At 33.1% G+C, this 25988-nt stretch overlaps 1 protein-coding gene and 1 non-coding gene across 4 annotated transcripts; both read left to right on the top strand.

Moving 5' to 3' along the window:
* LOC130591291 (putative pentatricopeptide repeat-containing protein At1g12700, mitochondrial) lies at positions 1–21456 on the top strand. Of its 3 annotated transcripts, none has more exons than XR_008969104.1 (3): positions 1–371; positions 3278–3410; positions 20517–21456. XR_008969104.1 is itself a non-coding variant. In XM_057394368.1 (2 exons), the coding sequence occupies exon 2, from the start codon at positions 1524–1526 to the stop codon at positions 2145–2147; it is 624 nt and encodes a 207-aa protein (XP_057250351.1). In that variant the 5' UTR covers positions 1–371; positions 1364–1523; the 3' UTR covers positions 2148–3263. The 3 variants fall into 3 exon arrangements, 1 of the variants encoding a protein (XP_057250351.1); XR_008969105.1 differs by having other exon boundaries at positions 1–368; XM_057394368.1 differs by lacking the exons at positions 3278–3410; positions 20517–21456 and adding an exon at positions 1364–3263.
* LOC104890882 (putative pentatricopeptide repeat-containing protein At1g12700, mitochondrial) lies at positions 16242–20245 on the top strand. The gene is made up of 2 exons (XR_008969106.1): positions 16242–18090; positions 19515–20245. It is a non-coding gene; the product is annotated as a putative pentatricopeptide repeat-containing protein At1g12700, mitochondrial (transcript).
* Positions 21457–25988: the final 4532 nt, after the last annotated feature.

The following is a 25988-nucleotide window of genomic DNA, read 5'->3' on the forward strand; positions in this document are numbered from 1 at the left end:
TTTCCTTAGCATGCTTTGCATGCATTACCAGCCAATGTGCTGGTAGTTCCTACAAGGCTAGTAGTTTTGTTAGGAATTAGCCCTTGGGCTGACTTAATTTTCCAATAATAAAAAAAAAATAAACTAAATAAAGAAAAAGGAAAACATCAGTCAACTCCAGAAAAAGAATCAAAAGTGAAGTTCAGTGGCTTTGAAACATTTGAGAGTGAGACTGAATTAACAACTTTTTACTTTAATCAAAGTTGTTAACTTGTTGCTAATTTTAGAAGAAATACAAAGTAGAAGAGAGAGAAAGGAAGCAGCGATGAAGATGAAGATGACGATGAAGCTCAAGTTTACTCCTAAAGCTTTTGCTGCCTTCTTTCATGGTGGTACTACTCTTATTACTCCTTTTCCTTCTTTTCATTTTCATTTTCATTCATGCTATTATTACTCCATTGCTACTCATGCTTTTATTGAAGATCGTCGTATTGTTTCTTCAATCAGTTAAAGAACACTGCAAATTAGGGTTTTCCAATCTCATTTTCCCCATTTCTCTCTTCCATCAAATGCTCTCTTTGCGCCCTCTTCCTTCTATAATCTATTTCAATCAGCTCTTCACTGCCATTTCCAAATTGAAACGCCTTCAACCTCACTCCACCATCATCTCTCTCCTCAGGGACCTTGAATTGTCAGGTATTCGACCCGATATGCATACATTGGGTATTCTCACCAATTGTTACTGCCATTTGGGCCGTGTTGATTTCGGCTTCTCTCTTCTCGCCAAAAGACTTAAGCTTGGTTACCCCTTTGATGGTGATTGTGTTATCTTTAACACCTTAATCAATGGCTTTATCCACTGTGATAAGCTTCCTCAAGCTCTTCAATTGCTCGATCAAATTGTTAAGCTAGGTTTCCAACCCGATATTGTTACCTATGGTGCTATTTTCAAGGCCTTTGTCAGATTGGTGACAATGCTGCGCCCTTCACTTGCTTAAGAGGATGCATTCTGGTTGTTGCAAACCTAACCTTGTATATATAGCACCATTATTGATAGTCTTTGTAAGGATAGGCTGTTGAAAGAGGCCCTCGACCTGTTCACCGCCATGAAAAGTGAGGGCATTATACCTAATGTTGTCACTTATACCTCCTTGATTAGAGGTCTCTACAACTCCGGCTCCAAGGTCGAGGCTAAAGATATGCTAGCTCAGATGTTGGAGTGTAACATAGCACCAATGTTATCACTTCAGCATGCTGTTGACATGTTTTGCAAAGAGGGAATGTTGATGAAGCACAAGCTATTCTAGACTACATGATTGAGAGAGGTGAGGTCCAGATGTCATACTTACATGCTTTACTTGATGGTTATTGTTTGCGTGGTCAGATGGAGGATGCGGAAAAACTACTTGATCTCATGGCCCAAAATGGTTGTGAGCCTAATATTGTAAGTTTTAGCACTATCATTAATGGATATTGCAAGGCCAGAAACATGGACAAGGCCCTCAACTTGTTTCAAAAAATACTTCAGAAAGGGGTGACACCTAATGTTGTCACCTATACCACTCTTATTGATGGACTATGCAAAGTCAATAGACTCCCACTTGCGCGTGAATTGTTCAAGGAAATGCGAGTTCAAGGAGTTATTCCAGATGCTGTCACATATGCTTCAATGCTTGATGGCCTATGCAAAAATGCTACTTGATGAGGCAGTGGCGTTACTTGAAGAAATGGAGGATAATCGTGTTAAGCCTACTGTTGTCATCTACGCTATCCTAATGGATAGTTTGTGTGAGGCTGGGAAACTTGAAGATGCTGCAAAATTCTTCTTGGATCTTGTATTGAAAAGGCTGGAACCTAATGTTAAAATATACACAATTTTGATGAAAGGCTTCTGCAAGAAAGGCCTTATGGATGAAGCTAATCAACTGTTGAGGAAAATGGAGAATGATGGTTGCTCTCCTGATGATTTAACCTATAATACAATCATTAGAGGGTATATTCTCAAAAATGACTTGACAAATGCATTATATTATTGTGATCTCATGGTTAGCAAGGGATTTAAAGGCAATGCTGACACTTTCTCGTTACTGGCTGGCCTATTGTCGTCTAATAACTTGAGTGATTCATCTAAGGCTCTTCTTAGGAAGTTCTTGAAATTACCTGAGTAAGATGATTGCAAATTGCAACTATTGCTGACACTTTTTCGTTACTGTTTGTCCTATTGTCGTTTGCTTCAAGTATTCAAGTAAGCATACTCTTTGAGGAGTTAGGCATCAAACATCAGTGTGATATTCTGTGTTGTGTACTTGGCTTTTATGTATGTGATTCCTAGTTGTATTATCTTTGAGCTGATTTAAGCTAGCTGGCATCTTGTGGAAAATTAGACCGTATTCTTGTGTTCTGTACTCAGATTATTGTCGCCTTTATTGATCTTTTATTAGCTTGTGGAAAATGAGTCAATATCTCTGGAAACCTGACCTAGTCTTTTGCATTGATCTGTATGTCAGATTAGCTCCCTTCCCTGTTCTAAACTTATCTTCCACCCTCCCCCTTCCTTCCTGTGCTGCTGTGTAATTTCATATTTCTTTCCTAAAAATGGCGACTAAAATTTGTTGTTAATTGGGTTGCAAACCACAACTTGTTGGATGTAGCATATAATGGCCATTTCATAACCAAACCTGACAACTCAGTTTCTATCCTAAGACCCCCTTATGACTTTGAATTTAATCACCCCCAAATGTGTAAGAAGGGGAGCGTGGATGAAGCTATCCGATGGTTGAGGAAAATGGAGGAAGACAATTACCCCTCTAATGATCGTATATAATACAATCATCAGAGGATATATTCTCAACAATGACTTACCAAACACATTTATACTATCGTGATCGTATGGCTAGCAAGGGATTTGAAACTGATGCTAATACTTTCTCTTTAATTGTTGGCCTCTTGTCTTCTAAGAACTTAAGTGACTCATCAAAGGATCTGTTTCAGAAGTTTATAACCTGAATTAACGTTCTGACAGTCCTAATTTCGGAAAGACTGGGTGACTTTTTATCTAGTTTTTACATATTATCCTTCTAAGGGGTCTTAAGTAGTATTATTATTGTTGGTTGAAGTACATTTGGCAAATCGATGATACCTTGACGCTATGCAAGTACTTTTATGTTTTGCTTTGACCTCCAGAAGGTAATTTGGTGGATCAAGGGAAAAATGAGTATGCTATTTATGCGTCATTCTAAGCGTGTTTATTTTCATAGTTGATATAGAATGTTGTATTTACTGTTCTTCTCTGATGCAGTTCACTATAAGCTTGTTCTTTTGCAGCCGGCTTTGTGAATGTTGATAGGTATGGCCACTTCCTTGATTCTTTGCATTCGACTTGTTCCTTTAACTGTAGTTCTCTATCAAGTTATTTGATAGCTGTTCTTAAGGTATCTTATAAATTGTTCACTTTGTTCATTGAAGTTGATTAAGTGAATGATATTAGGGTCTCTTCTATTTATTCATTCGACTTGCAAGTACTGTTTCGTTGTAGGTCTACTCTGACATAGACCACACTTGGGTGATTATTATTGGTTTTGCTCTTTGGTTAACTTTGGAGATCAGTGTTAAATTGTAGACAGGTCAGTGTTTATATGTCTAACCGTGACTGTAGTGACTTTAATCATGTCTTCATGTTTCTTTGCCTATCAGAGTGACCATCTATAAGAATCAATGGGGATGTTTCTTCTTTTCAAACCAGGGACATGTTTATGCATCTTGAGGTTCACCCTTCTGGCTTCCCCTCCTCCTATAAGAATCGAGATCTCCTAGAGCCATAAGTCTTCTTGGCAAAATTAGATGTATTATAATAATTCTTGTTTTTGTATGTTACATAGACGGGGTTATGTCTTAGCATTGAGTTGAGTCTTGGGGATAGGGATTAGGGAGGTTGCACCGTGAGTTATATGGAGTATTTCTTTCCTCTACTGAACGTGAATGTTGCAGGAGCTAAGCTTAACTGCCAGATATGAGTTCAAGTTATGAACCATAGAGAGAACAGAAAGAAAACAGAATGTAGAAGAGAGTAGAGAAGAACAGAAGAGAGAGATAATTCAGAATAATGAGAGAATAAGATAGAGAAGAGAGATTTGTCATTGATTAATTTCTTTGATGAATCATTTACAAACTAATCAGTAACTATTTATAGGCAAACTAGTTACAAGAATAACAGTCAACAGAATCAATAACAGAACATCTGCAAAATCAGTTAGAGTTAATAACATAATCCAGTAACTAAACCTCCTGTCATTGAATTGTACAGGTCCCCAGTTATAGTTATGACAGCCCTGACCACTGAAATTCTACTGTTTTTATCTCAAATAGGTAAGAGTAGCAATATTTGTGATTTTTGAACTTTTGGAACTTCGAAAGCAGATATCAATTGCCAAGTGGAAGGAATTATCCACAAAGATTGGATAAAAAAGTTCCAGTACTAGTTAAAGTACAGGCTGAACACTCTGATAATGGAAAAGTTCCCAACAATAGAAGTTTGATCCTTTATTTGTAGAAGGTTTCTGGTTAACTTTTTTTCAATGTACACCAACATTACCAAAGAAGCCAGCTTCATCACCCCAAACTAGTTTGACATGGGTCTTGCCATCTTGTTCGTTTACGTCTGCTTTGATGTCATCTAGTTCAGTATCTTCCATTATATTCTTGTATCAAATACTGATTTGATGTGTGGCCTAATCGTGTGAATCTGGACCCTTGCTATTAATGTGACTCTTTTTAGGATAGGCTTTTTAATGCACCTGCTAAACAAGACGCTTTCCTTTAGATTAATAGAGGGAAAATTGGGCCAGTCAGTTGAAGTGATATAACTCACTATAGAAGCAATTACTAATAAAAAGAGATCGTCTGTAACCTTATGTGTCACTTCTGTTATTTTATCTGGTAGGATAAAACTGAAGTTGACAAAGCTGAGGCACGGAAGTTGATTGAGAAAGTGGTGGGAAACATAGGTATTTTTTGGTATTAAAAGCCAGGATCCTGCTTATTAAGAAAGGTTTCTGGGTTTTTGACTGCAGTATGTGTGGAGGAAGTGTTGTGTGCTGAACACAGAAAAATGCCTTTTGACATTAGGGAAATGGCTTTTTCGTCAACATTGTTAGCTATGTTCTTTCCACCCTAAAGAGATTCGAGTCTAATAAGTTAGGATAACGTGTAATAAATTCAAATATGGTCTAATAAGTTCAAATAAATATTAAGTTCTCATAAGTATGAAAAGGTTCATTAGTTCAAATTTAATACAGGGGTGTTCAGATGAGAAGAAAATGGCTGCAGTGATAGCCAATTAGCCAAAAGGACTTCATTGACGAGCTTAGCCATGATGTGAAAGAAGGCATAGACGTCCACCTTGTAGAGGACTACAGTGAAAGATATGGTTTGACATTATACAAAGAACTCTTAACCATAGAAGGTTGAAAGTTCCTTTCGAGAGAGAAAAACTACCCTACTAAGAAAATGAAAAAAAAAAACCGCTCATCTTCATTGTACCCAACAAGCCATTGATGGACCGAAATTTCTGTTAAGTACAAAAAAAAGTTTATATGTTAAAAACCTATTATTTATTACTATCTTTAGGATTATTGTTATTAAAATTATTATGTTAATGTATCTAATTTATAAATATCTTCAAATCAAATAAAAATATATATTTTTTATAAAAAATAAAGATTCCGGTCCAACAAGTCCAAAATCGGACTGGAAAAATTCTGATTCGGTCCAAAAAAATCCTAGATTCTGGTCCAATCGATTTCGGTCTAGTCCGGTCCGGTCCTAGAATGATGAACCCTCAAACAAATTATGTGCTTAATGCTGAAAAAAAGTAAAACTATTTGAAAAACCGTCTTGGGACAAGAACAGAATTGCCAGATAAGTATTTTAAAATCCACCTTTGAAGTCTGAACCATATTGATTTGTAATAAAATGTAGTCATATAAGTTTACCACGATGTTTGTATCTAAGAGCACTCCCAATGGTGATGGGTTTGATCACCAAAATTTCCTACTTACTCATGTTTTGATCATTTCATGATCAAATGTATCACCTCCACCCCACTCATGAACAAAAAAATCATCAAACTTCACTTTATCTCTCCTACTTTTCACTACCCCACCTCAACTTTCTCTCTCCTATTTCTCTTTCCTACTTCAATAAATAATACTACCTCTGTTTTTATTTAGTTGCAACGTTTTGACTTTCACGCTTGCCAATGTACAATTTCAAATCGTTTTATATCTAATTGTATGTAAGTAAAAATTATAAAAATTTGATATTATGAAAGCTTACATCGAAACGAATCAAACAAAACCCCACATGACTATATTTGTTTAACATATAAATCAATAAATGTGGTCAAATAAGAGAACATGAATAGTGCAATTTGTCAAACGTTGCAACTAAAAAAGAACGGAGGTAGTATAATTTACAGATTAAAAATAAAAATGAATCATCTTATGGTTACTTAAAATTATAATAATTAATTACCAAAATTAATTATCATTATTGGGTTATTAGTAAAATAAAAATTTATTAGAAAATATGATTTTTTTCCCTCTTTTTAGGTGAGAAGGAGAAGGTAAAAAATTATAGAGAAAAATGATGTATAAATATTTTTAGAGAGAGAAAGGTGAGGAGGAGAAGTTTTTTTTTTTGTTCTGAAATATATCAATATGGGTATCATTTTATAGAGGGGAAAAAATATGAATTTGGTATATTTTTTTTTTTTTTTGAAATACGAATTTCTGGGAAATTCCGTGGAAATTTCCACGAAATTTCCCAAAAAGAACACAGCAGCAGCCACATGGCAGCTTGCCACTAGCTGGCTGTGTGTGACTAGGCTGATTTTGTCTTCCATTCACACATTTCATTTGCTGATGGATTTGTTCACATGGTGATGGATGACAAAATATGTCATTTGGTGATAGGTTTTCTATCACCAATGGGATGCATGTTTTTTTTGTTCAACCCAAATTTTCTGATTTTGGTGATGAGTTATGTCACCATTGGGAGTGCTCTAAGAGAAACTCAAGTGATGCATGAGTATTTAATAAAACTTTGTTAACCATATTTGGCCAACTCCATTTCCGAGCACTTCAAATTGTACTATTGCTTCTTTTTAAACCATTTTTCTTACTTTTCTATTACTTTCCTTTGCATCTTTTTTCCCTTTTTCACTCATTTTCCCGCTTTTTTCCTTTCTAAGAACAGTTTTCAGTTTTCACATGCGAATATTAAAAGTTCGCACTTTTTTAGTAGTGTTAGAGAATAAAGAAAAAGGTGAAGTAGTGACAAATTAGTTTTCAGCAAATCTTTTACAATTTTTATCATAATATCATTTGAAAGAGTTTCGTTTTGAGATGGTATTTTTAAATATAAAGTATGATTAGAGATGAAATTAATATAAAAATTAATTAGTAGCAATAAATTTCTATACTTTTTTTGTATTTTGTCAAAATATTACTTATTTTATATGGTAATACTATTATTTGACATTTATTTGGAATATTTATCATTGTCGGTGAGGTGGGAATGGAGAACAGACGCTTCTGATTCGAGAGCAGAGACACGTGTCGAAAGGGCAATGGAAGTGATCTTTCGGGCTACGTCTAACTGAGCGAAGGGATCTGAAGGTAGTACTTGGAGGACTTCCTCGGGAAGGTCGAACTCGTTAGATGTTCCCATTTTCTCTCTCCTCCTCTTTTTCCGCACTTACTCTATCTGTCTGTCTACAACCTTTTGCCTTTAAGGATAGGAGCTAGCTCAAGTGGGTAGAGCGCTCTCCCTTGGCCCTTGAGGTCAGGGGTTCGATCCTTACCCTCAGCATTATGTTGTGGTATTTCCTTAGCATGCTATGCATGCCTTACCAGCCAATGTGTTGGTAGTTCCTACAGGCTAGTAGCTTGGTAGGGGTTAGCTCTTGGGCTAACTTAATTTCCTAAAAAAAAAAAAACAACCTTTTGCCTTTTTCTTTTCTTTTTTTAGATTTCATGGTTTTCTTTCATTGCATTTCAGCTTTTCTCTTCTTTTTGGTGGTGAGCGGTGAGCTAAGACCCAATGTCAAGGTGTGGAATGCTGATTCTGAACCAACGTGTGGTTGGCGTGAGAGAATGAGGACGAGTCAAACGGATAACAAAATTACGTACTCAATACTTCCTCCGTATAGAAATAGTTGCACCGTTTCTACTTTTCACGCATGCCGATGTATGATTTCAACCATTAATATCTTTAATTATCAATAAGTAAAAATTATAAAAAGTTGATATTAAAAAAATTTACATCGAGACAAATCTAACAAGATCCCACATGACTATGTTTTTCCTAAAATATAAATCACCAAAGACAATCTAAGTATAAGATATGAATAGTGCACAAAATAGAAATGGTGCAACTATTTCTAAACGGAGGAAGTATATAATAATCCTTAATTATTATTCACACCATATCATATAAGATTAGCTCAGATCATGTTTGTATATTTTTTAAAATTAACATTAATTCATTAATTCAAAGTTATACGACATCTATGATAGAAATAAATATGTCTATCTATTTTTAATAAATATGATTCAAAATCCCACCTTCAAATACATATCAAATGAAATAAATACAATTATCTCTATTATATAAGTCAAGGAGTGAGCTACGGTGTCCTCCTGTCATATTAGTTTTCTACCCTTCACTTATTAAAAAATGATAATTATGAAATATTCAATTCCTTCGTGATCTATATTTATGTGTAATAATTGATAAGGTAACTTAAGATTGCCTAACTTATAATAAGATATAATGTACACATAAAATATTTTCCAAAAAAATATGCTTAAAAAGAGATATTTTTTATTGAAAATTAAAGTAATCTAACGAAAGCAATTCCAAACTATTAAAAAGTAAGAACTTACAAAATTTCTTTCTAACTAAACTTCCAATTGCAATCACAATTTCAAAGACCATACATTAACATAAACATACCAAAAAAAAGGGGACAATCTTATCTTTTTATTTTTTGCCCTATATAATTGTCTTATGTATCGATTAGGATAATTTATCATTTTATTTATTTAAAGACTCGTAGTGGTCATTTGTGTTAGTTGGGATAATCCATCTCATCATTATTTAAAAATATGTTCGTGATTCAAATATATCAAAGAAATAGGCTTAGATTATCCAATTTCCCAATGTAATGTTATACAAATATATTAAAGATATTAGCATACATCATCCAATAATATCAACTTATAGTACATTCTGGCACACGTTCATTTATCACATTGGAAAAAGTTGTGAATGATCAAATTAAACTACAACAAAATAGTATAAGTGCATTTAGTGCTTTTAAAGTCAATATTAATGTTAATATGTTTTCGTTAGATTACTTTAATTTTCAATCAAAAATATCTGAGTGATTATTTTGTAATTAGAAAATCATAGAACAATAAGGCGGAATAGGGATAATATATAAAAAGCCCATTATCGAGGCCCATTTAGATGCAAATTTGGATGGAATTGGTCATTTGGTGGTAACTCTAGCCATCTATAATATAAAACACGTTAAAATTCAAAAGGTGGTACAACTCAAAATCAATAATTGATATGTGGTGAGTTTTTTTTTTTAAAAAAATCTCTATTTAATATAAAATAAGGAAAAAAAAAACTTTCCTTGGGAAAAATTCGTGTTCTCTATTGGAAGACCGCAAATTTGTAGGGTGCACTAGAGAGCATGATGCTCTCTGTGCACCTGTTTGATACGACAGCATTTTATTGAATATGTGCGTGAAATCTGTCTCCCATTGAAATGAATTTTTTTGAAAATGAAGTTTGTTAAACATAAATTGCTGCACTAACACCCGAAGGTTTCCATGAATTGTGGCAGTGGGATACTACCTAATATCTCCACATATATCATATATATGCACTTTTGGGGATATCATCAAACTTTTTTAAAAAAACTACTATTATTTATTATTTTGGTTAAATTTTCACAATATTATTAACACTATATTACTATATTACTTTTTTTTTAGGGGATATTACTAAATTACTTGAATTGCATTCACTGTGCAAATAATAACACTGATAATGATTGATTGCGAATTTGGAGATGAGCATTGAATGACATTAACAATGACGGAGATATATTAGATGAAATCGATATAGAAGGAGAATGCAATTTTTATATTATTTCATTACTGTAATTTTTCCTAACCATTAAAAGTCACACTGGCCATTAAAGAAAACGTAGATAGTAGCATAATTAGCACAATTCGTGGACTAGCAAACTGTTTTTTAACAAAATAAATTTTACCTCACAAATACGAGTAAAATCATAAAAAGAACATGAAAGTGTAAAACAAAGAACATTATACTGATTATAAAGAAACATGCCCATATAATAGTTATTAAACAAAAAATATCAAAAATCACAAAATTTGAATAAAATCATAAAAAAAGAACATGAATATATTAAACAAAGAATATCATAATAATTATATAAGAAAATGTGCATATAGTATATTTGAATAGCTACCCACTTCTTGTAAATGAGTATGTGCATATAGTTCTTGAGAAACAAAAGGCTATTCAAATTCAGAAACATAAAAATAAATATGAAAAGAACATGAAGATAGAAAACAAAGAACATCATACCAATTGTAAAAGACATGTGTATTTAATACTTGAGATTCAAAAAAGTATTAAGAATCACAAAAATAAATAAAAACATAAAAGGAACATGAAGCTATTGAACAAGGAACATCGTATTAATTATAAAAGAACATAAGTATATAAGATCTGAGATATAAAAAAAACTATATAAAAAATCATAACAAAATGATATTAAACATGAAAAGAACATGTGCAAATGTAATTGAGAAAAAAAAAATGCTCAGGATATATTCTTCAACAATGGACTAAAAGAACAAGTATTACAAATGGGAGATAAAAAAGTCCACAGATAAAACAAAAAAAATATGAAAGTTACAAAATTAATTATAAGCATAAGGAAATAGAAAAGCTTAAGGAAAAAATATATTTATAAATAATATAAGTTTTGGATTGAGATTAAAGGTCCTAAAGATTCCTAACAAGTAACAACTAGTAGATGGTTAAGCATCATCATATCATATCTCTATTATATAAGCCAAGGGAGGAGGTGTGGTGTCCTCTTTTGAAGTGACTAAAATACCCTTAATGATCTAATTAATGGAATGAAAAAATTACAAAAACAAAATCATTTAAAAATTCTCATTCCAACTTGCCATTTAAAACAAGTTTAAAATGGTATATGCATCAAATACTTCAATCAAAAATTAAAATGGACATAATATTTATACCTTATAAAAAAAGATGGCATACATAACTGTGCCCATGAAAGTCTGAACATTCACTACCTTTGATACTCTTTAATTCAGTTAAACCAACTCATTATTTTTGTTATTTCTGTTCAATATTCATTCACAAAAAATTAATGTTAACAATCAATCACAACCTTTTTATTTTTTTACTTAGCGAATTAATATATCTAAATTCATCTAACTGTTGAATTTTTCACATTTAAGTTTAATCATAAATAAAGTACGAATGGAGTATCTAATAGAATAACAAATTTTGAAATTAACGCACGCATCGCGTGCATATGAAGGCTAGTATAATATTAAAGCAAGAAAACTTCATCCTATGTGGCAGCCCCATATTGTTTATCCCCTCTCATTGCTTCTCAGTTTTTTCAAGCCTCTCATTCACTTGCCACGTATCACTGTATATTGATTTAAAAAGATTGCAAATCGTGTAGATTTAGGCTCTGTAAGGTAAACTCAAATCTAGCAATTTATATTTAAGGAAACAAATTAATTCCAAAAAATAATCCCTAATTAAATCAAATTGAATATTATCATGAAAGGAAACAACTCACACATCTTTAAATCTCAATATTTGTTTTACTGCATCTCCCTCATCTCAAACCCTCAATATCAAATTCTTTGAATTTCATGATCGAATTTTAGCTCATTTTTTCTGTAATTCATCCAAATGAACAACAATTCGATTAATTGGAGTGAGAAATAGAGAGGAGATAGAAAAACTCTTGCATAAAATACTAATCGAACAGATAAACCCAGATGAAAAAACACGGGTACATCAACATGGCAGCATCAGCAATTGGGGAACCAATCAACAGAGAGGAAGATAGCAACGATGAATTCGAAGTCAAAAAAATTGAGATTGACTTTTTTCGAATTATCTGTTAAGGATATTAAGCTTTTTGTTTATTGTTTTCTTAACCTTTCCTTTTCATTTTTTGGTGATGTGAATTGTAATTTATGAACGAGTTTAGTTTTGAATTGAAGGAGTGAAAACATACATGTAACTCTGTTTTCTAATTGTTGCATGTAAATCAGATCAAGCAAAATTTATGAATTATGTTATGTTACCTTTGTTCACCAAAAAGATAAGCAAAATTTGTGTACTATCTTGCTCAACATCTTTAGCAGGATATAGAACACAAATATTTGTGGATCTGATAAAAGTTAGTTGCTATTTTCATAAAATACATATAAAATTTTCTATTTCAGATGAAAGAGAAGGAAGTAGAGGAGAGTTAGATCAAATGATGAAGGAAGATAACTATGAAATGGTAGAGAGGGAGTGAAAAGAAAGAAGGAAATGAAAGACATTAGAATATCCTAGAAGTGAGCTGCAACTAATTGTTGTTTCTTTTTCTTTTTAGGAATGTTTCTCATGTTATTTACTTCTATTAATTATAATACTAACCTTTCAAAAAAAAATTACAATACTAGGTTAGAGTAACTTAAAAAGTGTCTTAAATTCCGATTGTTTAACAACAACGAAAAATAAACAATGTTAACAAAAAAATTACAGCTTTTCATATAAGCGAATAAGGAAGGCAAAGTCAACAACTTTTTATAAAAGCCTTTTCTTCAAAATGTAGCTCTATTTTGAACTTGAATTTGGATGGGTGATAAAGAAAATTATGAAATCCCAAAGATCAATCAGATGATACAAGCTACGAAGGATAGGCCACCATCTGTGCATGTATGTCTATCGATAATTACCTCTGAAAATCTTGAATCAATAATTCATAAACCAATTACAATTGAAGTAATAAAAAAATACCCGACTAATAAATAGTCATAATGTATTGCCTTCAAATTAACAATTGGAGAGCAAATAAGACTGATCGCGTTGGAAGAAGCACGAGAAGAAAGATAAGTATGGCCATAGTTTTCTACATGTGGATTGCTACTTCATATTCACCGAAAAGTTGGGTAATTGGCAATTTGATAAGAACAACAAATCTAGAGAGAAAATGATTTTGTCAGTGCAAATTTTTAGTGAAAGTCAAGAAAACTCAAGATAAAATACAGGATATGATGAAAAAACTATGAATTTGATGGTGTTGGATAGTTTTTTTCATGGTTCAATGTTTTTGTTCTTAATTATCTTTTTATGAGGAATATTCGAGTGACTAAAAATATGTAATAGTGCAGTAGTCACTGAACAACTACAATTTACCATGCTAATAAGTGTGACGTTATTATTTTTTCATTTGTGGTTCATTCATTTTCTGTTCTTTTTTTTCATAGAGTTCCAGTATATTAGTTAGTATTCTAAAATTTACAAATTTAATTTTGACCATAGTGATTGAGCATAGTGATTTGCCACTGTTAAATAATCAATTATATTTATTCCATCGAGATGAAAGAATACATATGCAGTGGTAAAAAAGAACTATGTTTTAAATTTTGATTTGCTTCTTCATTGTAGTTAAGTTACTAATCAGTTTAGAAGGATTCTTAATGGGAGAAGAGTCACAGTTTTGGAATACATTAAAGGCTATTTTGGTTAGTGGTCATCAATGATGGTAATGGTAATGCATTATATTACCATTTGTGAAGGTAGTATTGGATGCTAATGTTTTGAAATGAAGTTTCAATACCATGGGTATTGATATTATAATTAAATTTACATTAAACTCTGAAATTGCTAAACCAAAGGGAATGACATGACATAGTTGATGAGGAAAGGGTATGCATCGTAAAAATGAAAAAGACTTCCTTTGTATTCATCCCATCTAAAATAGAATGAGGGTAATTGGCATATTTATCGTTTTTAAGAGAGAAAGGGTTAGATTAAGAGCATTATCATAAATAATATGTAGTCGATATTAAGTCGTACGTAGAGGATAAATACGATATAATGATGAATTTGATGTTGAAAGGAATAACTATTTATATTATAATTTTCTGCAAAGAAATAAAACTATTTGTAACCATACATTGCATGGGTATTAGACTAGAAAGCAAGAGGGATACTATTCGACATAGTTTTATCAACAAAATCGATCAGTGTCTAGCATTATAAGTCAAAAGAGGGATTGTAAGTATTCAAAATTAGTCGGTTTTACTCCCAATAAATAAACACTAAGTTTGGTTGTTTTTTTCACTAATTGGTTTTCTAGAGAGAAAGATGAATTGAGAGAACGAATATATTTTCGGGGATGTTCACAGAGAAAGAGAGTGAAACTGTTTTGAAAGGATTGGATAAAGTTATTAAATTGTTAAAGTTGTTATTTTGTCTATTTATTTTGTTTCACTTTTTCTTATATAAAGATAACCAGAAAACGTAAATCATATGGAGAACCTACAAAACACACATATATAATACGGTTTACATATTTATATGTTCTAAATTAATTTAATTAATATCAAAACTGGTGTTGGCTTGATATATTTTAAAATATATACTTTTATATTTTTCTGTCTCTTTGAATTGCTTATGATTAAGAAATAAAGGAGTAAGGGTTAACTGTGGGCCACTGGTTTCATTTAGTGTAACTTTTGGGAGGCGAAAAGTATAGTGGGAAGTACGAAAATGTCACCCTAAAAGAAATTACGAGGAACAAAAACCAACAAGGGAAAAATATATTTATCAATTTTTAATCACTCTGATCCATTATGCAGTTCTAAAGTATAAATATATCAAATTTTTAAAATTTATAAAGATAAAAATGGAGCATAACACTAAATACTAAAGAAAGATTGAAATTCATCCACAACAATAACCTTTTGAAGGTTTACAATATAACATGAAAATCAAAACGGTGTACTGATTAATTTTATAGTGTAAATAGTAATGTAAAATAAGGATTTGAAATTTTGTATTGCAACGAAATGATCAATATTCAATTTGAAATTTGTTCATCATCCTTATCATAATTGAACTTGGATATTTATAAATTATTATTTAATTAAGAGAGCAATAATTCATCGCACGAATACTATATAATACTCATTGTCAATTTATAGATGGTGGAAATAATCTTATATCAGCTAGAGTGGAAAAATATATTCGCCACATATAGGATCATTTAGTAAACTAAGTATTTTCAATAGATAGTAGATTTTTTGCTCGACTCATAAGATACTGGAGATGTGAATGATCATGTGTTGTCTGAATTACCCGGGGTATTAATAGAGTATATTAAGTTTAAAAATGCAATTTTTAAGGAAAAATGCAACTTAGAAGTGCATAAAATCTACTCCATTGAATTCCTAAATACCATTAGATGTTCCGGTCTATTGAATCACAATATAAGACTAAAGGTTGGTACACCAGTGATGATACTGAGGAATATTGACCCGGCCAACATCTGGTTTATGTAACAATACTAGGTTGGTAATCAAGCATGTAAAAAACTGAATCATCCAAGTTGTGGTCATTTTAGGTAGCAACAGGGAATAAGGTATTTATACCCCGTATTTCCGTCAAATGAAACAAAATTTCCTATGATGTTCCAAAAAAAAGGCAGTTTCTTTTGGCAATATTAAAAATCAAGGACAATCTCTATCGCATAGTGGGTTTCCCGTCGAGACCAGTTAGCAGACATGACCAATTCTACGTAACCATTTATAGAGTCACGAGTAAAAGATGCATAATAGTACTAATTTATGAGGAAGAACATGGGATGTCTAATACTACGATTAATGTAGCATATAAAGAAAACATATGAGTTATGTATCTGCTAAACAACTTTATAATTAATATAAAGACGCCTTTTCATCATACAAAAAAGAATTTGATCGAATAGACGTAAAGAATAGTTTATATGTTTTCAATGTAGCTAATATATAAACATTCTTATTAAACTTAATAGTTCTCGTGCATTATGCACAGGTCCAAAACCTAATTTCCCTTAAAAAAAAAAAAAAAGGTTAATCTTAAGCATCGGTGTCCAAAAATGGCTTAAAGCCGAAAACCATTTGATGATAAGCCATGGTGAGTGAATAACTCAACTTTCCAAATAACAAAATCACTTCTTCCCTAAATAATCTCTACTAACAAACACACGAATTTTACTTGGGGATTTGCGAGAATGAAGATGACGATGACGATGACGATGAAGCTCAAGTTTACTCCTAAAGCTTTTGCTGCCTTCTTTCATGGTGGTACTACTCTTATTACTCCTTTTCCTTCTTTTCATTTTCATTCACGCTATTATTATTCCACTGCATCTGATGTTTTTATTCAAGATCGTCAATTGTTTATCCAATCAGTTAGAGAACACTGCAAATTAGGGTTTTCAAATCTCAATTTCCCCCTTTCTCTCTTCCATCAAATGCTCTCTTTGCGCCCTCTTCCTTCTATCATCGTTTTCACTCAACTCTTCACTGCCATGTCTAAATTGAAGCGTCTTCACCCTCACTCCACCATTATCTCTCTCATCAGAGACCTTGAATTCTCTGGTGTTCGACCCAATTGGTATTCATTGGGTATTCTCACCAATTGTTACTGCCATTTGGGCCGTGTTGATTTCGGCTTCTCTCTTCTCGCCAAAAGACTTAAGCTTGGTTACCCCTTTGATGGTGATTGTGTTATCTTTACTACTTTAATCAATGGCTTTATCCACTGTGATAAGCTTTCTCAAGCTCTTCAATTGCTAGATGAAATTGTTAAGCTAGGTTTCCAACCAAACATTGTTACCTATGGTGCTATTTTCAAAGGCCTTTGTCGGATTGGTGACAATGCTGCTGCCCTCCACTTGCTTAAGAGGATGCATTCTGGTTGTTGCAAACCTAACCTTGTTATATATAACACCATTATTGATAGTCTTTGTAAGGATAGGCTGTTGAAAGAGGCCCTCGACTTGTTCACTGCCATGAAAAGTGAGGGCATTATACCTAATGTTGTCACTTATACCTCCTTAATTAGAGGTCTCTACAACTCCGGCTCCAAGGTCGAGGCTAAAGATATGCTAGCTCAGATGTTGGAGTGTGACATAGCGCCAGATGTTACCACCTTCAGCATGCTTGTTGACATGTTTTGCAAAGATGGTAATGTTGATGAAGCGCAAGCTATTCTAGACTACATGATTGAGAGAGGTGAGATTTCAGATGTCATAACTTACAATGCTTTACTTGATGGTTATTGTTTGCGTGGTCAGATGGAGGATGCGGAAAAACTACTTGATCTCATGGCTCAAAATGGGTGTGAGCCTGATATTGTAAGTTTCAACACTATGATTAATGGATATTGCAAGGCCAGAAACATTGACAAGGCACTTAATTTATTCCAAGAAATACTTGAGAAAGTGATCACACCTGATGTTGTTACCTATAGCACTCTTATTGATGGACTATGCAAAGTCAATAGACTCCCACTTGCAAGTAAACTGTTCAAGGATATGCAAGGCCATGGAGTTACTCCTGATGTTGTCACATATGCTTCATTGCTTGATAGCTTATGCAAAAATGCTTTACTTGATGAGGCAGTGACATTACTTGAAGAAATGGAGAATAATGGCGTTAAGCCTACTGTTGTCATATACGGTATCTTAATGGACAGCTTGTGTGAGGCTGGAAAACTTGAAGATGCAGCAAAAATTTTCTCGGATCTTGTATTGAGAAGGCTAGAACCTAATGTTAAAATATACACAATTTTGATGAAAGGCTTCTGCAAGAAAGGCCTTATGGATGAAGCTAATCAACTGTTGAGGAAAATGGGGAATGATGGTTGCTCTCCTGATGATTTAACCTATAATACAATTATTAGAGGATATATTCTCAAGAATGACTTATCAAACGCATTTTACTATTGTGATCTTATGGTTAGCAAGGGATTTAAAGGCGATGCTCACACTTTCTCGTTACTGGTTGGCCTATTGTCGTCTGGTAACTTGAGTGATTCATCTAGGAATCTTCTTAGGAAGTTCTTGAAATTACGCGAGTAAGATGATTGCAAATTGCAACTATTGCTGACACTTTTTCGTTACTGTTTGTCCTATTGTCGTTTGCTTCAAGTATTCAAGGAAGCATACTCTTTGAGGAGTTAGGCATCAAACTTCAGCACACTGTGTTGTGTACTTGGCTTTTATGTATGTGGTTCCTAGTTGTATTATCTTTGAGCTGATTTAAGCTAGCTGGCATCTTGTGGAAAATGGGACAGTATTCTTGTTTTCTGTACTCATATTATTGTTGCATTTATTGATCTTTTATTAGCTTGTAAAAAATGAGTCAATATCTCTGGAAACATGAGCTTCTAGTCTTGTGCATTGATCTTTATGTCAGATTAGCTCCCTTCCCTGTTCCAAACTTTTCTTCCACCCTCCCCCTTCCTTCCTGTGCAAACCACAACTTGTTGGATGTAGCATATAATGGCCATTTCGTAGCCAAACCTGACAACTCAGTTTCCATCTTAAGACCCTCTTCTGACTTCGAATTTGATCACCCCAAATGTCAGTGAAGGCACAAAAACTAACCAGCATGAGATTAAAAAGAGGCATGTATATATCTTGATTCTTGAAGCAAGTGAACGAGATTCTCACTTAATATTTACTCTTCGCCTTACACGGACCTAAAGGCTCCTTTAGGAGGGCGTATTAGTGGTTTCTTTTCAAAAGGTCTTTTTTTCGATCGTAGCTTTTAGACAGTTAACAGCTAAGCCACTACTCACACAGCTAATAAAGTCGGTCAGGTCACTACTGAGACAGCTCATAAAAGTAGTTTTCTATCTATTTCCTGAAAAGCTTATCTTAGGAGAATCCCCTCCTTACACCCGACTTAAACTTGATTGTCTTGTTTTTTGTTAGATGCAATATTTGCCTTTTTGGTGAGTGGATTAAAATAATCAAATGTTGGATCTATAAAAACAGAGGTGGTATATATTATATAACTTCATAGTTACTAGATCATGTTTTCCAATGAAGGAACATATTTTATGTGTTTTTCACTATTTATAACAAGGCCTAAAGAAATTGCCAATTAGTATAACAATTATTTTTCTAGACATTTATAATCACTATCTTGAAATAGGTTTTTTTTTATTCAACCCTAAAATAGTAGGGAAAAAAACCATTAATGAATATTGTAAGTTTTAATACTATTGTTAATGGATATTGCAAGGCCGAAACATTGACAAGGCCCTCAACTCATTCCAAGAAATACTTCAAAAGGGGAAAGGGATTACACCTGATGTTGTTACCTATACAACTCTCATTGATGCATTGTGCAACGCCAGATGTTCAAGGAAATGCGAGTTCAAGGAGTTATTCCAAATGTTGTCACATATGCTTCAATGCTTGATGGCCTATGCAAACATATGCTGCTTGATGAGGCAGTGGCGTTACTTGAAGAAATGGAGGATAATAATGTTAAGCCTAATGTTTTCATCTACAATATCCTACTGGACAGTTTGTGTGAAGCTGGGCATCTTGAAGATGGAGCAAAATTCTTCTCTGATCTTGTATTGAAAGGTCTCCGACCAAATTGTAAAACATATACTATACTGATAAAAGGAATGTGTAAGAAAGGGATCATGGATGAAGCTATCTGATCGTTGAGGAAAATAGAGGAAGACAATTGCTCCCCTGATGATCGTACTTATAATACAATTATCAGAGGATATATTCTCAACAATGACTTACCAAACACATTTATACTATCGTGATCGTATGGTTAGCAAGGGATTTGAAATTGATGCTAATACTGTCTCTTTAATTGGTGGCCTCTTGTCTTCTAAGAACTTAAGTGACTCATCAAAGGATCTGTTTCAGAAGTTTATAACCTGAATTAACGTTCTGACAGTCCTAATTTCGGAAAGACTCAGATGACTTTTTATCTAGTTTTTCCATATTGTCCTTCTAAGGGTGTCTTAAGTAGTAGTATTATTGTTGGTTGAAGCATATTTGCAAATCAATGATACCTTGATGCTATGCAAGTACTTTTATGTTTTGCTTTGACCTCCAGAAGGTAATTTGAATGGAAAAATGAGTATTCTAGTTATGCGTCATTCTAAGCGTGTTTATTTTCATAGTTGATATAGAATGTTGTATTTACTGTTCTTCTCTGATGCAGTTCGCTATCAGCTTGTTCGTTTGCAGCCCGCTTTGTGAATGTTGATAGGTATGGCCACTTCCTTGATTCTTTGCATTCGACTTGTTCCTTTAACTGTAGTTCTCTATCAAGTTATTAGCTGTTCTTAAGGTATCTTATAAATTGTTCGCTTTATTTATTGAAGTTGACTGTGAATGATATTAGGGTCTCTTCTATTTAGCTATGACCTTCATCAGGTAATGTATGGCATTATGAGATTTTGGCATCATGCCTTGTACTTAAGTTCAAAGTTCAGTTTATTTCTTCTCTTACTTCATGAATAACATACTGTTTGTTGTTTAAGTTACGACTTATGATGGTAACCTTATGAGAAGCACATTTGAATGGTTATATATCATGACTAATTTTAATAAGATTTACGGATTTAAGACTCGTAGAAGTGGACTTAAAATATGCGAAACAACAACTGTAAGAAACCGGATGAACACCTTTGACTTACTCCTATGTGTTGCAGTCTTACCTTGAATTAGACACTCCATTTCATGTTTTAATTGATCCACATAGAATATTCCATGAGTCATTGTGGGAAAAAACCCATTAAACCAGCTACATTATACACAGAGCATACACAGGTACACTCTGACTCAGTGTCACAGAATGAGCTGCGGCAACTGAGCTTCACAAGTCACAAGTCACAAGTCACAGCAATGGTGGTTTTTGAGCCTTTGGGGGTTTTGATGTCAGAAATTAGTTGCTTTGCTAGTATTATACTAGTCAGATGCTGTTTTTTATATATAAACATTAACATAAATTTACTATCTAATTTTGCTCCTCTTTGATTTTCAACATCTCAGTGATTATCTTCCTTTGATGCTCTGGGTAAAGATTTGTTTTTGTTGGTTTTCTTTAATCTGATTACGGTTTGTTAGAATAGGATATATTTGTTTGTTTTAAGGGTGGCTAAAAATCAGGCTTGAATTGCTTTGAAAGATCTTTTTTTGGGTTGATATTTGGTTGTGATAGTATGGATTTCATCTTCTGGGTACTGATAAATCCTGCAATTTTTGAAGGAAATCTTCTAGTTTTGTCAGTTTCTGGAATCTCATTGTGAAGTATAACAGTGCTATTTATGTTATGTATTCTTACTGTTATAGCAATGAATATTACTCTCTTTTTACTCCCCTATAAACTTTAAAATATGCCAACAGTTGTCAGATTGTGAGAGTGCTTGTGATATGGGTTATTCTGCTCCTTTGAATTTGTTGAATTATGGTGCGTATACTTCTGGATTCTCAAGTCTGATTAGTGCTTTTGATTTTGGTAGTGGGATCTTTGTCTCTGATATGATGAAGCAATCCTTTAACTAAGGTATCTTGGCTATCATATTGACCTTGATGAAGTTCATCTTTATGGCATTGTGTCTCTTGGTTTTGTTTGTGTTGTACCTCTAGTTACAATTTGTGATCACATATGCTATGTTTTTCTATACACAATGCTTCATATGTAGAAATCGATATGTGTTGTTTTTGATTGGCTTTGTCTTTAAAAGAGGGATTAATGGAGGCAGAGAGATGTTTGTCCAGTTTTAGAGATATTCCTTCTGATTTAGGATATTACGTGCTTTTAAAGAGAAGATGAACACTGAAAGAACAAGATGAAAATTGATGTTAACGGTGTTTATCTCTGATTTTTTTTTCCAATAGCTAGTGAAGAAGATTGTTTGTCTTGGAAGGCAATGAGTATTATGAATAGGGGTGTTAATGAGCCAGGGTGGCTCGCAAACTATTCGAGCTCGGCTCGGTCAAAGCTCGGCTCGAGAGGGCTCGGCTTGAGTTCGAGATCGGCTCGTGACCTTAACGAGCCAAGCCTGAGCCTAGTAGAGTTCGGCTCGAAAGCTCGCAAACATGTTCGAAAAATTTTAAAGTAAAATTTTTGTACATTGATTTTTAACCCAACTTGAATTTCAATTTCAAGTCCACTTTAAAAATATATACCAATTTAAAAGTTTTAGCCCAATTAAAATATACAAACTAAGGGCTTTTTTCTCAGCCCAAATAAAATGTAAAACAAAACGAACCATTGAAACACCAAAAAGAAATAATGGAAAGTTAAACGCCAACATTCAGATTTCAACCGTTCTTCTTCAACGGTTTTCGAAAAGCCCTAAACCCCAATCTCGAGTACCAGACCCGATGGCGAAACTTCGACGGCGACCGCGGTTTGCGGCGGCGAGCAACATCTTCTTCGCCGGCGAGCAGGATGACAGGTAGTGTTCCACTTGTTTTCGTTAATTTTTTTTTGTTTTTTTCGATTTAATCTGAATTTATGTGCCATAGTATGATGAATTCTAAGTTTTTCTATCTAATATGAATTCGAAGTTTGAAGTATGCATTTCGTTCGTTGGAAAAAACTAGATATTCGATGCATTTCGTGCTGAAATGTAGCAGAGACATTCTCGAGCTTTTTCGAGCCGAGCCGAATTTTTCTTTTCTCGAGCTCGAGCGGAGCCCGGATTTTCGAGCTCGACGAGCTTCGAGCTCGAGCCGAGCTCGGACCCTCACGATCTCGAGCCGAGCCGAGCCTGGCCCTGTTCGGTCTCGGCTCGGCTCGTTAACACCCCTAATTATGAAGGAACTATAAATTTCCATTTCTTTTTGTAAAATATTGTCGTATTCACCATTTTGTTTTTTTTAGAGTTTTCCAAGCTTTTCTGGATGCAACTAAATGCAAGCTAAACGGTGTTGAGAGAAAATAACAAAAGTTATATTTCAGATTTTTAATTCAAACTTTTGATCTTTAACTCAAACTATTCCTAAATTTCAGTGTTGTAGCGATGGTGGCTTGGATGGTATTAATTTCGATTCGAAATCCCAGTATTAGTTTTATTCGGAATCCCAATGTAGGCTGAGTGTATGAGTTTTAAGCTCAAAGAAATTTTGTGGTTCAAAAATCCAAGCCAGCTAAAAATAGATACAAAAAAAACACGACGCGAGGATGATAGTAAGTGTGTAGCTATGGTGGCTTGGGGTATGAAATGAATGTAATGCAATTATTCATGGTAGTGAAGCTCGACATCTAGCGAAAGTTGTGAGTGCTGCAACATTGCTCTTGCTAGCCTACGATCAGGCACGGGATGATGGTATGATGCTGCGATGGGGCAATGGGCGTGTGCGAGATATGTGGCTTGGTGTTGCGTTAGGTATTGTGATGGGTGTTACAACATGTTGCCAACGGAAAGAAAGGAAGCTAAAACATGTTTATTATTTAAGCCAACAACTCAACAAGCAGTTTCCATGTACAAACAGATTTGTTATTCATATCCATAGTACTAATCATGGAGTAATTAAAATGATAATCAAATAATGAAGACATGATTCTGTCATGGTTGTAGACTTGTGTGTTAAAGTTATACTGAATAATTTTAACTCGCTATGTTTTTGATAATTAATTTTATCTATTTATATTACATGGTCTTTGATATGTATTGACCATGAATTTATTTAATTCATTTTACTATAACTTACAAAAGCTGATATTTCGAAAGTAAACGTTGAAAAGAATAATCTAATCATTTCTTCCCAAAATAAATGAAATACACCCCCATATCATACGACTATGTTTCTGTTTACGTGTATACTCATTTATTCCCAAAATAAATGAAATAATTTGAGTTTTCTTATTAGTTATTCAATATTTTGAACTTTAAGCTGGACATTATAAGTGGTCGTGTAGAATGAAATGGCTAAAACGGAGTATTCTTTTTGCGGGTAAAAAAGTGTTAGTAACAAAATGTGGCTTTTTATCAAAAATTAGTCATTTACTCGGTATATGCTGCAAATAACATTAAGCAATAATTTACCTACCTGATTTTATAGATAATATAATGTGTTGTTGAGACAGATAATATATATAGCCTACGTAGATAGAAGTCGTTTCTATTGCATTTTGCCGCGACCCATATCGGAGCGAGATGTATCTAGGGAGGACTTAAGAGTGCAAGCGAACTGCGAATGGTCCAGAGTCCAATCCAGTTCAATTCAAACTTGTCGGAATGGACTCGAGTGAAAACTTTTTCGACTGGACTCAGACTCAAATTTTCGAGTCCAAACATTTTCAGACTGGATTTGGACTTACCCCTTTGGAGTCCAATAAGTCCAATCCAAAAATATTTATATATGTAATATATATATATTTAATGTTTATATATATAATGTATACATATTTAATATTCATATACTACGTCCCTTTTATATTATTTGCAACGATTAGACATTTTCTACTCACACTTTATGTCAAATCATTGCAAATAATATGAAACGGAGGTAGTATATAATATAAAATATGAATGTGACTTATTTTATGGAATGAATATAATGAGCTTAATTTTTCAAATTCAATAATGAGAAAACGTTGTGAACCATTGAATCTAAATAGGAAAAAAAATATAATAATCAGAGTGGACTGGATTGGATTCGGACTCAAGAATAAATTATCGGACTGGACACAAAAACATATTTGGATCGGACTTGGACTCAATTTCTCGAGTTCAAAAAAATTGGACGAGACTATATCCGATTTTCAATTCGATCATTTGAAAATTTTCCAAGATATCAAAATATTTTTTTTCTATACTTAGACAAAATACAAACCTAATACTCTATATTACCCTTAACATAATAACATATGTCCCTTATAATTTGTGATAAATCTCTTTTAGTGGCTTTTTATCGCTCTGTTCTTTTGGACTAAATAAATCTGAACTGAACTGAATAAGTCTGAACTGAAATGAATAAGGACTTGTTCTCTTCGGCATAAAACAGCTGAACTGAACTGAACTAATTGGAGCTGAACTGAACTGAATTGAATTGAATTGAATTGAATTGAATTGAATTGAATTGAATTGAATTGAATTGAATTGAATTGAATTGAGTTGAGTTGAATTGAATTGAATTGAATTGAATTGAGTTGAGTTGAATTGAATTGAATTGAATTGAGTTGAGTTGAATTGAATTGAATTGAATTAAATTGAATTGAATTGAATTGAACTGAATTGAATTGAATTAAATTAAATTAAATTGAATTAAATTGAATGTAATAAATATATAAATAATATTTAAACAATAATAATATGAATATTAAATAATAATTATAAAAATAAGTAATACTCCCTCCGTTTCCTAAAGATCTTCCCACTTTCCGCTTAAGGGTGTTTCCAAAAGATCTTCCCTCTTTTGCTTTATTCCTTATTTGGCAAAACAAATTTCCCTATTTACCCTCTCATGTCACTATCATATGGTCCATCATTACATTATTAATTCAATTTTACTCCTTTTCTCTCTCCTATTTTAACCCATTTTTATTTGTTTATTTATCTTAACCCTTTCTCTCTCCTACTTTACTCACATCATGCCCCACACAACTTGATTTTCCTTGGTATCTGTAGGAACAATAAGTGGGAAGATCTTTAGGAAACGGAGGGAGTAATAATGAATAATAATAATAGTACTTTGGATATTTTTAAATGATAGTTATAAATAAATAATATTAATAATCATAAATTAATAATAATAATAATAATTAATGATAATAATGATAATTGATAATAATTATTTTATATTATTT

The sequence above is a fragment of the Beta vulgaris genome, chromosome 4 (genome assembly GCF_026745355.1).
Source record: "Beta vulgaris subsp. vulgaris cultivar EL10 chromosome 4, EL10.2, whole genome shotgun sequence".
NCBI lineage: Eukaryota > Viridiplantae > Streptophyta > Magnoliopsida > Caryophyllales > Amaranthaceae > Beta > Beta vulgaris.

What these genes read in the sequence shown, in the direction of transcription:
- LOC130591291 (XM_057394368.1), top strand. Translation starts at nt 1,524, where the DNA reads ATGTTGTCACCTATACCACTCTTATTGATGGACTATGCAAAGTCAATA.